The sequence below is a fragment of the Amphiura filiformis genome, chromosome 14 (genome assembly GCF_039555335.1).
Source record: "Amphiura filiformis chromosome 14, Afil_fr2py, whole genome shotgun sequence".
Classification (NCBI taxonomy): Eukaryota; Metazoa; Echinodermata; class Ophiuroidea; order Amphilepidida; family Amphiuridae; genus Amphiura; species Amphiura filiformis.
Genome location: NC_092641.1, coordinates 53,831,840 through 53,849,092, shown reverse-complemented (window position 1 = coordinate 53,849,092; position 17,253 = coordinate 53,831,840). Strand labels below are relative to the sequence as shown.

Below are 17,253 nucleotides of genomic sequence, written 5' to 3'. Positions count from 1 at the left end.
GGCAATTGTGCTGATTTCAACCCACCCCTGGAAAAAAAATCATATTTTGGCCACTGCAGGCTCCTTCCTTTTCTTAAAATTTCTATGCATTCAATTTGATGTTCCCACACCCCTCTTGCCACAAATACATATCATGAACCAGTTCTTCTCATTTCCCCATACCTGGGTGTAAATATCTATCAGTCCCTGAAGTAAGTTTGAAAATCATGATCGTTATCAGTATTTTTTTTATTATTAAGAAAGCAAAAACCTGCCAAAATTGTGAACCTGCCATTTGACACATGAGATATTACAGTTGACATCCATACACCCCCTATGCAAGATATGACCTTAATCTTCTGCTCAGGGAGTGTGAATTTCAAATGGGGATACCTGAATGGGTGACTCTGTTTGAAATCTACACCCTATGTGTTGGAGATTTAAGGTCATTCCTTCCACAGGGGGTGTATGGATTTCAACTGGAATAGCCCAGAATTAATACGGAAGTGTACATTCCTATATGCATTATTTTGTATTCAAGTGCAAAAGCGTTGTTATTATAGTTTTCCATATTTCAGCATTTTTTTTAAATGAACTTTGTTTTGAAAGCTCAAACTTTAAACCCCCTACTCATTTTAATATGCATTCAGCTACTTATTATGCACCAATGACTACTACCAAATTTTGCTGAATATTATTTATGCAAACCAAATTGTTTATGCCAAGAATTATGTAAAATGCTTATTGAATTTAATATATTCATATTTTTGTACTCCAAAAATATCCCCCTTAATTGCCTGGCAATTTCAAACAATTCTTTCATTACATTTGAATATAAATTATCATTTATTGTCATTATTATTATTGCTTACCAATACTATGCAAATTATTTACTACTCACCGTGCATTTCAACTCATTTATGCAGCGCAAATTCTTTTAATCAACTCTTGTAGCTTGGTGCAAAATATCATCAAAGTAATAGATCATCAGCATTAGTAATGTTTATGTAACTTTAAGTAAAATTGTATTAGTGTGCTAAAAATGTTACTGTAATTTTAGTGTGAAAATTCAGATTTGCATGACTTCAGACTACCACTCACATCCATTGTTGTAAGGAGCATAATTGTCATTGTTTTGCACCAGACGTCCTGGGTTCAAGCCATGACCATGCAGTTCCAGATGGCTTTATGCACATTTTTCTCTGGGTCCTCGACTTTCTAAAACTGGGCTTTCTTTCTTGAGTATTAAACAATAACATGTTGGCATTTATACAGCGCCTTTCACATGTATCAAAGTGCTTTACATTTATTCCGCTGTTGTTAGAATATCAGGTGCCATACAATACCCAAGGCATGTTCATATCGTTGGGTGGCACTCAATGGACAGTATTCATAACAGCTCCTCATTTCACCCCTGTGTATAGAGAGGCAAGTGAGGTAAAGTACCTTGCCCAAGTGCTCAACACGAGATGGCACCACCAGGGCTCAAACTCGCACTCCTCCGAGTACGAGGCAGAGTCTGTAAATGGACCGGTCTTCAGCAACCCATATGCGCCCAAGCACCCCACTCATCCATTAATGTAAGTTTTGGATAGAATATGTCTTGAGACAGCTAGGGTATGGTTTATATAGTTACAGTTAAGGTCATACTCAAGTTAAGGTCATACTCAACTCTGGTGTGAATGGGTTTTCTGGAGTTATGCTTAGCTGAAATAAAAGTATATTTACAAGACAATATTTAACAGAATGAAATAACATGGCAAAAAAAAAAACACCCTTTGACAACAGATAGGATGTAGGATAGATAGGTTAACTGAGAACACAGTCAGTGAGCTATGAGTATTAGATAGATTTATTGGGCTATTCCAGTTGAAACTTATACACCCCTATTGAAAACATTACACAGGGAGTGTGAACTGAATTTCAATTGGGGTTACCTGAATGGGTGACTCCATTTAAAATCTACACTCCCTGTGTGGGAGATAAAAGTCATATCTTCCATAGGGGGTGTATAGATTTCAGCTGGAGTGGCACTTTCAAAATAGATGTCATATAACTACTAAGGGCTTTATAATCCCGATAAAACTTTTTTGAAAGAAGGGTTTCTAGTTGTTAGAATACTGTACCAACTATAACCAATCTATGCCTTTAAACCTAACCTTCCAGAAATATTACTCAGTGGACTATTCCATAGAAAAATTTACATCTTCTAAAGAAGACGAAAACTGCTACTTTTTAAGTAAACCAGAAGTGGGAATTGTCGATTCAGTATAATTAGACAATATCCATAAATTCAAGTAGGCAATATCCATAAATGTGTAGAAACGGTTAAAACAAGTCTTCAGCACTCAAAGAGGTTTTGTTCCAGACGTTTCAATGTTCCATTCTCAATGGTTTGACGAGAACAGAATATGGTTAGTCTTGAAACGCCTAGAACAGAAACCTCAGTGAACGCTGAAGACTTGTTTTAACCTTTTCTATGCTTGTTTTCACTGGCATGTATAAAAGCCTTCATTTCCTTAAATATCAATTTATATATGAAATAGCTATACACTTTCTCTAACTTCCCTCCATATATTCATAACAATATGTATCCCTTTATCTTTTGTGTTAAGAGGAATCAAATCCGGTGATACATGCTATGAATTTCCATTCCGAAAATATCAAATTTTAGAGATGGTAATTATGTATGGAATAGTCCATTGATATACTAACTACTATGTACCTCTTATATACTAAATAACTACTAATTAGCATTTTGTGTGCTTTTTTGCCTAAACTGTCAGTTGTAACTTTTTTGTACATAATATTAAGACAGATTTTTGATAATATACATAATTAATTTCTTTCATTAGATTTTTTGGTGCTGTGTTCATCACAACTATAGCATTAATTTTGAAGCATTTGAAAATGTTTCTTCATTGTCTTTTTGAGCTACAAGATTTAATTAGGCACAGCCTGTGATTGGATAGGCACAGCCTGTGATTGGATAAGCACAGCCTGTGATTGGATAGGCACAGCCTGTGATTGGATAAGCACAGCCTGTGATTGGATAGGCACAGCCTGTGGTTGGATAAGCACAGCCTGTGATTGGATAGGCACAGCCTGTGGTTGGATGCTGTAATGCATCCATCAGTAGCTCAGCATTGATGAGGTGCTGGTTCAGCTCCTGGCTTATAAAATGAATCATCCTTTCCTTGGGTTCAACTCCTGGCGTCTTTCCCAGGATGTCTTGCTCATGATTTGAGAGAGCCAAATTTGAAATGGATAGCCTTATTTGTACCCAAGATAGACTATTCTAGTTAAAATCCATATACCCCCTATAGAAGATATGACCTTAATCTCTCACATATAGGGGCTGTGGATTTCAAATGGAGTCATCTATTCAGGTAATTCCATTAGAAATTCACACTCCCTGTATGTGTGGAAGATTAAGGTCATATCTTCCATAGGATAGATTTCAATTAGAATAGCACATGCAAAAATAAAACATTGATAGGCACTGTCTTTTGACAGAGTAAGAGCAGTTCACTCCTCTCCCTATCTGAGAGTGATCAATCACACTCCTATACAGACAGCGACATATCATCTTTAAAAAATCTAATCCTGTCATTTTGGAACCCCATTTGTTCAAAAGCTTCTAAAAGACCCCAGAAGACCAAAGACCTCTGCTTGAAAGCTCCTCAAAGAGCTCCTTATGAAAAACAAAAGATCTCCCATAAGATCTTATGTTCAAAGTCATGCACATGAAAGAGCTAAATTCTACAAACTTGCCAAAGAGTTTTATTTCAAAGGTCTTCTGTGATCTCAGCTGAAAAGCTCAACTCAAAAGGGCTCCAAAGTGCTTTAATTCAAGGTCTTCAGTGACCTTTGCTCAAAAGCTCAAAGAGTTCTCCACAAAATATCTCCAAAGAGCTTGGCTAAAACTCATTCCATAGAGCTCTGCAAAAAAACTCTTGTAGGAACTTTAAAAAATCTGCTGATCGTGAAAGCGTCATTTCATGTTGAAAGACAGTGCCTGAAATGTTGTTGTTTTTAATTAATAATCATTATCTACCAAAATATTAAGAGGCTTTCTACCAAATTAGAAACAAAGTGTTTCTACCATGTAATAAGTAAATTGCCAACTCACCGGAATAACTACCTGCATAAAAAGTAATTGCCTTGCTATTTTCTACTCTTAAAAAAAATAATGACAATATTTTGTATTGACTCAAATCCCAGAATATTTAGAGAGTCTAACATATATAATAATGTATATTTGTATCAATGTGTTGTTGTCAGTGTTGTTGGGTGGTTTTGTCAAGTATTGGGCGCTTCCAGTTGAAATCCATACACCTCCTATGGAAGATATGACCTTAATCTACCACACAGGGAGTGTGAATTTCAAATGGGGTTACCTGAATGGGTGACTCCATTTGAAATACAAATGGAGTTACCTGAATGGGTGACTCTGTTTGAAATATACACCCCCTGTGTGAGAGATTATTAGGTCATGTCTTCTATAGGGGGTATGGATTTCAGTTGGAATAGTCCATTGTGTGTGTGTGTTGCATTTTGTATTGGGATGATAATGGTACATAATTGCACTGAAATAATAGCACGTCATGTTTGCACTAACTGCAGGGCTCGCAATAAAAGTATCTCGTTTGTCATATTTAGCTGAACATATAGGGGAGATAGTTAATCAATCTTGATTTTTTCAAAGGGATTTGCATGAATCATTTTGTAATCTATAGCTTCATCCTCTGCTTTTCCGAAAAGATTTTTATACCACCGTAAACCTCTGAATACACATTATTTGTATGCAAAAAATTTCTTTAAGATTCATTCGCTCAGCAAAACTATCGCCAAATTTGTATTTTCGTTGGAGCAATGTAACATAAATAATCATGCATAAACACAAAATCAGAATCAACTGAAATAATGGGAATATACTTTTTCATGGATATCTATTATCTACGCAAGCACACCACAGAAAGAGGATGTTAGAATCACAAAATACTCCTTTACTAACCTGTTTGTTAATGCTCCATGAGCATCATGCTCCATTGCTCACCAGTAAATTTAATTTTGTAATATTTTGAAGCACTTGGTAATCTTAATTGAACAGATAGTAGGCTGGAGATGATATTGAGGAAGTTACCTTGAAACCTTACTGATTATTTTCAGCTTGGAATGTTTGCTTGCATGTTTTGTTTTTCTGTTGAACATGTTGCTGACATTTTGTAACTACATTAAACTAAAATGTACTTATAATTTATGGTGAATTCAAAATGGACGCCATTTAATTTATAGAATGAGGTATGAAACTTTTTAAACCACATGAAACGATTATTTGATCAACCAGTAGTGACAAATGGGAAACAAATCTTGTTTTGAGCCCTGCAGTTACCATTTGTATATAAATCTATTTTTTTTGTTCATCAATGACAACTCAGATGGATAATATATGGGCTGAATCAATGTAACTGAAATGTCTTCATGTTAGACTGTATAGACCACTTGCTAGACATCATTGTTTATCAACAAAGGTGAGGGACTGGTCTATCGATATGCTTGAACGAACCGCTACACTGTTCAATGATTTTCTTGTACTATATGAAATGTGGTGGGTGATTTAAAATGCACATGCCCTGAGCAAACTACGATGCGTACACACTGCAGGGCAAAGAACAATGGAAATTCTCATAATTTGCGCGCATACTGCGGGGCAATGATGTCACATGTCAAGTGGTCTATATGCAGTGTGTCTTGACATGTTGAGTATTGTGGACTGCAACAAACACATAGTTGGTGGTGGGGTGGGGAAATTATTGTATGTGTATATGAAATACAGGTGTGTCATAAGGGGCTGTTATCTTCTGTATATGAAAAAATGGGGTTAATTTCCGATAGTGACATAAACAGTATGAATTAGGTTGATGTGTTAGTAGTGTTGGAGAACAGCACTTCGCAAGGCACATCAAATATATCAGGTTGTACCCTATAACATAGGGTTACACAGGTAGTTGAACTTTTTGCATGGGAGATGATGTGGTGGGCATATTGAATTTCTATCATGATGTGTGCTGTTATGTAGGTAAAGGAGGTATACCGCTAAAAGGGAAGATCAGCGGCTAACTGGTTATTCATAATGCCCTGTTTTACATAAAATACACTTTGTTTCAGCAAAAATTAAAAAGAACTTTTAAACCTGATCAGCTTCTTCCAAGCCTGGTTATCACAACTCGTATTGCCAGTGGCCAATACCATTCCTAAGGGGTTTGCAGAATGGGCTATTCATTTGAAATCCATACAGGCCTTGCGGAAGTCTTGACTTTCACACAGGGAGTGTGAATTTCAAATTGAGTTGCCTGAATGGATGATTCCATTTGAAGTCTACACCCCCTGTGTGGAAGATTAAGGTCATGTCTTCCATAGGGGGTGTATTGATTTCAACTGGCATAGCCCAATGTATTCCAAGTAGCCCATTCTGCAAGGTAAAGAAAAAAAAACATCCAAAATTGTCATGTTAGGGTGCTTAAAATGGCAACTTGTATAGAAATTGCCTGTCTGATGCGCATTAAAGCCAACATGAGAGAATGTGCTACTGGGAGCATCTGCTTAACTACAGTCATGTGAATCAAATGAGCCCAACATGTCTCTAGAGAGAGTTTTGTGTTGAGGTTGAATGAACCAGAGAATGTGAATTGGTTTAGTGATGCACCACTGAGCGCATGTTGTAGTCAGTATGTGTCGTTTACATGCATGTGAACTTCCTTATGAAAAGGCTTGTGTTGCTGATTCGATCTCATTCAAGTAAATAACACAAGTTGTATTGTTAACCAATACTGCGCGTACAATAGGCAAAAATCGTTATCGACTGTACTTTTGAATTAAGGCTGGCGATTAGCATTGATCTCTGCATTGGATTCCATTCTGAATTCTCATTTAAGAAAGTCACTTGTTACGATAAGTAAATACAAATTCAATGACATATTTGTTTACATTTGTGAAAAGCTGTAATTACTGACGACTTACTCAAAATTCATTTCCGAACTAATAATGGCCCAAGTCATCATTGGAATCACAACTTTCGGAAATATGATTAATGATTCTACCTGTTTGCATTTACATTACTTGACTTGACTGAAATCAGTTATGACTTTTGCCTGGTGTAAATGGGCTATTCCTGTTGAAATGCATATTGCATACCCATATCTTTCACACCAGGGAGTAAGAATTTCAGATGGGATTGCCTGAATGAGTGACTCCATTTGAAAACTACACCCCCTGTGTGGGAGATTAAGGTCATGTCTTCCATAGGGTGTGTGTGTGGATTTCAACTGCAATAGCCCAATGGAGTGCATGAGAGGTGATGGTTGGTATCTTCTACAAGAGATATTTTGATGGATAGCTTCATTGCATGGACAAAGTGCCTATATCCAATTTATAAAGAGCTTTCCATCTTTTGAATATAAAGTGAAATTGGAAATGTGGCTTCTAAACTCTATTTAGATTAATGCATTTGCTGGTTCAATGACATTAAAATTTACTAATAAAATACATGATATCTATAAGTGTTTGTTGACATAGAATGCTGTGATGAATATGTCGAGATCTTTTGTTCTGCTGACAAAGTAATGAAAGGTGTCTGCCTGTAGTGATCACTGAAAACAAGTTATTGGTTCGGCCAAATTTACAATTCACCTGTGATCATGACCTCGCCTGTTTCTACGTTCATGTATACATCTGTTCATTAGTAAGGCATGTGACTAAGCTGTAACAGGTTTTTTGACTAATAAGAGTGCCCAAGTCAGCCATGGTCATCTGGTCATGACTGGTTGTGACTAAGCTTCAAGGCCAAGTTGGGACAAAAGCATCATGACCAAGTCATGACAAAAGCTTCATGAACAATTTGTGACAAAAGCTTCATGAACAAGTTGTGACAAAATCATCATAACCAAGATGTGACAAAAGCTTCATGACCGATCACCTTCATGACCAAGTCTTGACAAAAGCTTCATGATCACGACAAAAGCATCATGACCAAGTCATGACAAAAGCTTCATGACCAAGTCAGTAGAAAAGCTTCATGATCATCAAGTCGTAACAAAAGCGTTATCAGACCAAGTCATGACCAGTCGTGGTTGTAAGGTCTTAGTTTTGAAGATGTCCTATGGTGTGCTGATAACACTGTTACAATGTACTTGGGAACTGTGGTGTTGAATTCTGATTCTGGGATTTAATTGTGTATACCTGTGATTGTCTCAATGTCTTTATTGTGTCAAATGACACTTCTTTATTATTATTTTTTTGTACAGGAAGAAATAAGAGCTGAAATTATAAACCAAAAAATGTGATTGATATGTCGAGGCTTACTTACAACTAAGAAGGTGTACATTTATTTTTGTGATGAAAATATTTTTTGATATTGTTTTATTGACTAGGTTCAGTTTTGTGCCGCCTAGTTTTAATTATTGATAACTATTGATAATTAATAGCAAAGTGATCAATGTATTGATAATTATTGTATATGTATTGATTTGATGATGATTTCAATTAATAAATCAAACATTGTGATGTCTTTTGAAAATCATAATAATTGGGTAGTTTTGGTGTAATTGGTGGTCACTCTATCAAAATGTTGAAGACATGGGGATGATGATATTATGATAAAACTATATACTCAATGTACACAAAAGCTATAAATTAAAGATACAAAAGGTATACAAATGACATACAAAATCACTTACAAAATCACTTTTATACAAGTCGGTTATTTACAAATCATATACAACAGATAAAATTTTAATTAATGAAGGAGGAGGCGGCCTATTATGCTTCACCATAGCAGGGCGTAAGACAATGTGAAACACAAATTAATAATGATTTAAATAATGTGTACCAGCGACCGGGGTTCAATCCCCGCTGAGTTCTGATTTTTTCTCTCTCAAAATTTTCATATGTCAGTTTGCTCAAGCCCCAAACATGTCAGATAAAATTTGGATACAAATCAATGATACATATTGTAAAATTGACCAATATACAAAAAATATGCACATGATATACAAAAGACAAGCGATACAAGTTTTGATACAAGCTTATGATACAAATTCATTAATAATACAAATGTTTTACAGCTCAATACGAATGTACAATATTGGAATATTGATACAAGTAATAATACATAATTATGTACAAATACTACAAATGTACAAAAGTTACACTAAAGTTATATAAATGATAGACAAAGATACAAATTTAAAACATAAAATTTGCAGCAGTCATTGCGCCTCAAAATAAGGGAGCTGGAAGGACATACATGCCATCAGCTATCTCAGGAATCAAGCGGCCAGGTAACCGATCCAACGGTGAGACTAAATCAGTTGTTTTTGCAATTTTAAATTTACCGTATTTAGTTTGCAGACAAATAAAGATGATTTAATTTGTTTTTTGATCTTATTTAATTCCGAATTATAATGCCTATTGCCTCTCAGATGTGGTGAAAACATATTCGTCCCATCCCATATAATGTTAAATAGATTATAATATTTGGTATTTTTGTTAAATTTGAACCAAAAATGTGAACATTTACGACTTTTTACAGCTTTGTGTTCATAACACATGTGGAACTTTGCCATGTTTGTTTTTTTATGCATTGAGGACCATAGTAGCACGTCAAAGGCCATATTGAATGATAATGTAATTAGAATTAAAGACAGAGATAAAAACAATTTATCGCGTCTGATGTCACTGTCAATTACGATCCTTGATTGGTTTACACAGGTTAATCAGCGCGTAAAAGGAAGACCGATCTATCTGGTGCTGATCGGAGAAACAGAATAGCAGCAAATGGCGAAAAAGTTCGTACTTTTACAAGGCAAAAAGCATCTTTTCTAGGCATTGTGGACATGGTGCCTTCACCAAAGAAAGTTTCCTACTATAAAGACCTAACTTTTGAGATGGTTTGCATGTCGAAAGGTGCAAAATCAACAATAAGGCACCCAGTTATAAATCCGCGTTCAGCAAGTCATCATCACGACACTTGTAAACAAACCGTGCTCGAGTTTGATTGACAGGTGACATCAGACGCGATACATTGTCTTTATCTTTGTCTTTAATTATAGAAAATGAGTGACACAATAGTTAAAACATCAGCAAAACTGAATAACATGCAGAACGCAAACAGGTATGTGTACCAAATAATCTAGTGGTACACTGTTTTTTTATACCTGAGAATTCAATATGGCCGATTTCTATTAGGGCCCATTTACCAGTGCACAGCCTTCCCCAGCCAAGCTGCAGCTTATTGCAGCCACAAAGCTTTACAGCTTCCATTGAATGAGGGGTTCTCCAGCCAAGCAGGGGAAAGCTGTGCACTAGTATTTAGGTATGGGCCTGTACCGTTATGCAAACAGCTTTGAGGAGTGTTGATTTTTACTGTCTAATTATATGATGATGACACACCTTGTATAGTTCAATTACTAATTAAATTTGTATTCACATATTTTCTCTTGGAACAGGTTCACCGATTTTATCACCCACTAATAGGCTACACCACCACCAGCAGGATGACGGGGGAATGGGAGTCACATCGGGGACGGATGACGATGGTACAGGAATCAAGAAAAAGGTAAGGAATAAGTATCACAATAAAAGAAGGAATTGTCGGGAAATTCTTTCTGTCAAGAAAGATCTAAAAGTTTGCCAAGAGTGCATAGATTTCTTTACATTAACACCATGCAATCCACCTTGACACATATTATATGTGAGAAGAGTAACAAGATGCAATTTGACCAAACCTGTCTGAAAATTGAAGGAAACAAACCTATTGCAAGTTCTGTCTCAGGAAGTTAATAAAGAGGACTGAATATACCAAGGGCAGGCATCACTTAAAATTTGACCACTGACTGCAAATCTCTCCCAAATTAGGCATCTGCTCCACACTTTTCTCTGGGGGAATCCACTGGTCTAAGCACTCGCCTTTTCCCACTGAAGTCTGTGTTTGATGCCCAGCAGTGCTGTAAGTGAGCAGTGAGCATGGTTGTCAATCAATGATGACTCCTTGCAGGTTTTTCTCCAGGTACAGTCTTCCTCCTCCATTCCAAATTTGGACATCTTCCCCTATCCTTGTTTTGTTGCAGTAGCACCTCAAGCTCCACGAGGTGGATGATAAGTTGCGTAGCACTGTAAATCCCAATACCGTAAAACCTCGTCTACAAGCATATATAGTGCTTCTGATGAAAGCTAAATTAATCCCTGTGCCATTATGGAGTTTGAGCAAATAAATGACAGATCCAAGCATATACGAACAAGTATTATTGTAAGACCAATATTCTGTGTTGGCATATTTACGCTTATTTCGTATGAACTTAGCTTTCATCAAAAACACTATATATGCTTGTAGATGAGCGTTTACGGTATTTCTATATTTTATAATAACCTCCCCTCTCCAGTTTTTCCCACTTTAACGTGTTCTCCATCTAACATAATGTTATTATTGTTATTCATTTTCAGCGTCATCCACCAGATAAAGCCTACTTCATTGCCAAGGAAATCTTGACCACAGAACGTACATACCTCAAAGACCTAGAGGTCATAGTAGTGGTGAGTACAAAATGACAAGTTTAACCAAGACACGTAAGGCACTATCAGTGACTCCCTCAAAAACAATTATTGATAGGGATAGCTTTGAAGAAAAGAATAAGCTTAAGGTGGTACTACACCCCTTGATAAATTTGTGACTATTTTTGCATTTTTCTCAAAAAATAACACACTGGTAACAAAAGTTATGTATATTAAAGGGGCAAGGAATCCAGTTACTACACTGGAATTTCAGTGACTCAAGAGAAGCGGTACATTATTTATGATAAGAAAAAAGGTACCGCTAGAAATACCTCACTTCTTAACATATATAATGAACCACTTGTCTTAAATCACTGAAATTTCAGTGAAGTAATTGGATTCCTTGCCCCTACAATATACATAACTTTTGTTACCAGTGTGTAGTTATTTTTTGAGAAAAATGCAATATTAGTCACAAAATTTATCAGGGGGTGTAGTACCACCTTAAACTAAAGAGATATAGATTGTGAAGACTTGGACGGCCTTCTGCGGTATAGCTATTGAAGCTATGATCGCAGTGTCCGAAATAAGGAAAATATGGAGGTTGTCGCGAGGACAACTAAAGCATGAATTCTGCTTGTCCTCAAAACATTTTGGTTGTCCCCAAAATATATGTCATGTTTTTGAGTGCAAAGAATCCAAATAGTGGTTGTCCAGGGGATAAGTACATAGCTCAATATGGTTGTCCCCAGTGATTTTTGGACAAGAGGATAAGTGCTTATTTCGAACACTGTATGATCGTCTCGTCTAAACACAAGGACAAGATAGTCTTCAAACGTGCCATCGAATCGATTTACTGTACAATACGTCAGTAACTCGCAACTCTGGTCCAATCAATAATGGAATTTTGTGCTCAGAGTCTCTGTGCAAGCATGACATGAGACCAGGGTCCATTTCACTAAACTTTTACCCTTCAGTAACTCAAGTAACCGTTCAGTAAAAGTTACGAATACCCAATACTAAACGTAACTTTACGAAGGGTCCCTGTAGTAAATCCCTATTACTTACAAAGGGTATCGTTCGTTCGTAAGTTTAGTGAAATGGATCTTACGTCGTAAGTTACGAACAATTTCGAGACTTAGGAAGCTTCGAAAGTTTAGTGAAATGGACCTCCGGGCTTATATGACGCAAGTTAAAACTCATTCAATGTCAGAGTTGGAAGATATTTAAGAAATAAAGGGTAATGCATTCTCCTTTACACCCAAATAATGTGTCGAGGCAGTAAAACGTAAATAATGGGTGAGGCGCAGCCGAACCCATTATTTAAACGTTTTACTGCCGAGGACACATTATTTGCGTAAAGGATAATGCTGCACCCTTTATTTCTATTCTATTACCAGAAAATAGTACGATTTAAAGAGAAAATATCATTTTTTGGCACAAATATTTTAAGTTGTTTACTTCAAGGTGGAGTGCGTATGCGTAAGTGACATCGCGTATCGCTGAAATATTGCACGCGTAACCAAGCGTAATGCTGTGCGTAGAATGTGTTACGGCGCTCGACCCATTATTGCAGAATAATGGGCTCTCACATGACGCGTTTCAACAAATCACAGTGCGCGATTTTGAATAATGGGTCGTGGAGGTAATAGAATGTTAGATAAAAGCGCAACAGTGAATATATTACGCTGAATATACTACATACTACCGCTTAAATGCAAAGGCACACAAGCCTGCGTGACTTGTTACACACGGTCAATCAAACTATCTTTGCCTCCATATTAATAACGTTTGTACACATTTTATTTTCCCTCTCAGTGGTTCCGCAAGGCAACAACAAACGAGAACAATCTTCCAGAGATCCTGGACGTCCTCTTCAACCATCTTGACCCCATCTACGAGTTCCACTGTAAATTCCTAAAAGAAATTGAACAACGCTTATCCTCATGGTAAGTCTACCCACAATGCATGCTGGTTGGGATCTACCTACCCATAATGCCACATGTTACCCACAATGCCACAATGTGTACCCACAATGTCACAGTGTGTACCCATAAGGCCACTTTCCACCCATACTGCCACTCTACCCATAATACATCACATCGGCAAAATATAATTTATGTGTCATGTGATAGGAGTAGCATATAGTGCGGACAAAGGTCGTGATGAGGAATTTGAAAGAAATGAGTCGCCTCGCTCTGGGTTCATTCTAATCCCAGCATTTTTTTCTGTTGTTTTCTTTCATGAAAAATTTGCAGGATTACCTCAAGGTAAGTCAGTGGTGAGAGCATACACTATGGGCCACAATGGCCTCATCCCAATGGTATAGTTCAATAACCTCAATTAAACAGTCATAGTGCAACATTTGACCTCAAGGTGCAGAGTATGAGTTTTTGTACTCAAATTTTCAAAGGTCATTCAATGAATGTACAAATGTATTGGGATTAAAGAACTGTGCCCTGATAGATGAGCATGTTGTGGATCCTAGTGATAGGAAGTGACTGGGAGCACTTGGACTCGGCCATGATTTGGGTGTTGCTCTTGGAGGATTGGCTTATTCGATTAGTAGTGCATTTTTATTTTCGATGAATATGCAATGCATCATGCTGATTACGCATGGTCAACACTACTACATGCTCATTTCTTTGCAACATCCATGCTTGAAGATATCAAGTGTCATTGATTTTGAATCTTTGCTGAAAAATGTTGGCGATACACGATTTTGGATCCCATGCGGACAATCCAATATTTCAAATTTCGTAAAGCATTATCAGGCATGGGGCTGTTCCAAGTCCGAGCTCTTTCAGTCTGATCTCGTTGATTGAGAGTCAACGTTTGATTCAGTGATTGTGTACCAAACTGAAAAATGACAATGGTGCATTCTATGCCTGATTTTTTCCCATATGTTCCACAAGGTTTCTTCAAGTGTTTTTGAAAATGATATAATTTTGAGTTAATTTTGCTTGTTTGTTTGTTTATTTGTTTGTTTTATTTGTTTATGTGGTATATTATAACAGGTTTGTTTAAAATCCATTTAAGGTTGTTTTATTTAAACCAAGTCCGTCCTTTCTGATATAACTTCCCCAGACAAATTTTCATTTGTTTCCTAGAATAGTAACTGTTAGTCATAGCAGTGGTCCCCTGCATGTTGTGTACGTTCACTGTCAACACAACAGTATCACTATTAGAAATTATGTATATTGCAAAATTGAATTCTATCATCTATCATCCATGTTAGTTTTCATAGTTAAAGAGTCCCAATACAAGTTTGGTGAGATTTGTGGATATATTGCGCTATTCCATTTGAAATCCATACACCCCTTATGGAAGACATCACCTTAACCTCCCACACAGGGGGTGTAGATTTCAAATGGACTCACCCTGGTAGCCCTGTTTGAAATTTACACTCCTTGTGTGTGTGTGGAAGATTGAAGACCCATTCAGTGATCCCAGCGCAAGTGTAAAAAAATTCAAATTGTTTATAAATTGCTAAAAGTGAATGATAAGTCATTCAAATAGGTAGCCTAAAATGCCTAATTACTGAGCATATTATTTTTTTACCAGCCATTTATTTCCCCCTTCATATTAATATAATCACATGTTGTTTTTATTGTTTATATAATTTCATTTGCATCTTTTTGTTAACATGACATTGGGCTGTTGCTTCTGAAATCCATACACCCCTATAGAAGACATGTCCTTAATCTTCCACACATAGAGTATGAATTTCAAATGGGTTACCTGAATGGGTAACTCCAGTTTAAATCTACATTCCCTTTGTGGTAGATTAAGGTCATGTCTTCCATAGGGCGGGCATGGATTTCAACTGAAATAGCCCATTTTTAATTTTGCACCATTTTGTTATGTTCATTACACTGTCGATTTTGTTATGCAATTCAAGATAGACAACTTTCAGATATGAGTTGGTTCATTTGTAGTGATATGTTTAAATTGTTTTTAAATCTCGACCATATTTGCTATGGAATTTGAATGCTTTCTTCTATTGCTTGAACTATCTGTAATTTAGGCCAGAATGCAGAGTTTATATTAGGGAGAAAATAATATTATAAATTACATGGCTCTATTTTGTCATGCTATTGGATAAAAGACTTAATCATGACAAATTCAGAGGCTTGCTGGCAGACTTGCTTTTATTGTTTTGTCTGAATAATGCATAAGGTCATTAACAAGTAACATGACTGTCCCTTTGTCTCTCAACAACAGTATTTACCAAAATACTTTTGGTCATTCCTCACATAATCCCCACCCCTATTGTTAGCCTGCAACATATATATCCAATGTTCTCTAATAAATACCATAATGTATGTTACCTTCTACTGTATTTAGGTCATTATGTATTCAATGTTTTATATGTGAAATTTTTTATCCCAAAGTTTAAGTATATTACGTGGAACATTACTTGTGATTATGAAATAGTGAAACCAGTGAAGGTACTTGGGCAAGGTGAAGGGGAGGGGGTAAATATCTTGCAATAGCAAAGACCTGTTCCCTTCCACACTAATACAGTCCAACCTCCCTTAAGGGGGTACTACACCCCTGCCCAATTTTGTGCCTATTTTTGCATTTTTCTCAAAAATTATAGTGCATTGGTGGTAAGTAAGATATGTTTATTGTAGGGGCAAGGACTACAACTACTGCACTGAAAATTCAGCAACTCAAGGCAAGCAGTTTTTGATTTATTGATCAAATATTGGTTTTCCCTCATTTTTGACTGTAACTCCACAACTGTTGTCTGTGCTGAAATAGAATTTCCAGTGCAGTAGTTGTAGTCCTTGCCCCTATAATATACATATCTTACTTGTCACCAATGCGCTATAATTTTTGAGAAAAATGCAAAATAGGCACAAAATTGGGCAGGTGTAGTACCCCTTAACCCGGACCTCTCTTATTCTTATACGGATCTCTCTTTTATCCGGCTGTGTGATATTCATAGGAAAATGTGTTTTTATTACTTTGACACCTTAACCCCTCAACCCCAGAGAAACCCCCTCTTTGCTGCTGATTGGAGCCCAGCCAGACCCTGTAGATGAGTTAGCAGTGACATGTGCACTGTGCGTCCATAGCCCTTGCTGACCTGGGTTGCCTGTGAGTCAACATGGGGTGTTCACAGCACATGTCCTGCCTTGGAGCCCCAGACCAAAACCCTTTCCCTGTTACTAACCATTACCCCACCAAACACTAAAGAAGCTATAAATCACAGGGACCCAAGACACCTCTTTTTGCTGCTAACAGAGCCGGGACAAATCCTGCTTGGGAGTTAGGGTTAATTTAATACTCTGAAGCATTGGGCTATTCCATTTTAAATCCACACTACCCGGGAAGTATGAATTTCAAATGGAATGAGCACATTAGGTAGTTCCATTTGAATTTCATACTCCTTCTGAGAAAGATTCAACCTGAATCTTTCCCTGAGGGAGGGTGACTTTTCAAATGGAGCTGCTTTCGAAATTCATACTCCCCAGGTGTAAGATGTTAACAAAATCTTACACAGGGGTAGTGTGGATTTTAAATGGATCAGCTCATTTAGAAGGTCACAGGGACCAAAATGTTAAACCCAAGACACTAAGGTAACTTACCCTGGTTGCCCCATGTCTCTGCATTGGTGCCCCTTCAAATGTATAACTGTGGACTCATGCTTTAGCATGTGATTGCCTTGATGCTTGAGCATGATTGAGTTGAAGAATGTGATTGATTGCTTTGGTG

At 36.9% G+C, this 17,253-nt stretch overlaps 1 protein-coding gene across 1 annotated transcript in view; it reads left to right on the top strand.

Annotated features, from left to right (window-relative positions):
• LOC140170310 (FERM, ARHGEF and pleckstrin domain-containing protein 1-like) overlaps positions 1-17,253 on the top strand; it is a 186,321-nt gene that overhangs the window by 159,706 nt on the left and 9,362 nt on the right. Inside the window, 3 exon segments of the mRNA XM_072193678.1 lie at positions 10,488-10,597; positions 11,482-11,571; positions 13,348-13,478. Of these exon segments, the coding sequence (XP_072049779.1) occupies positions 10,488-10,597; positions 11,482-11,571; positions 13,348-13,478 (331 nt within the window).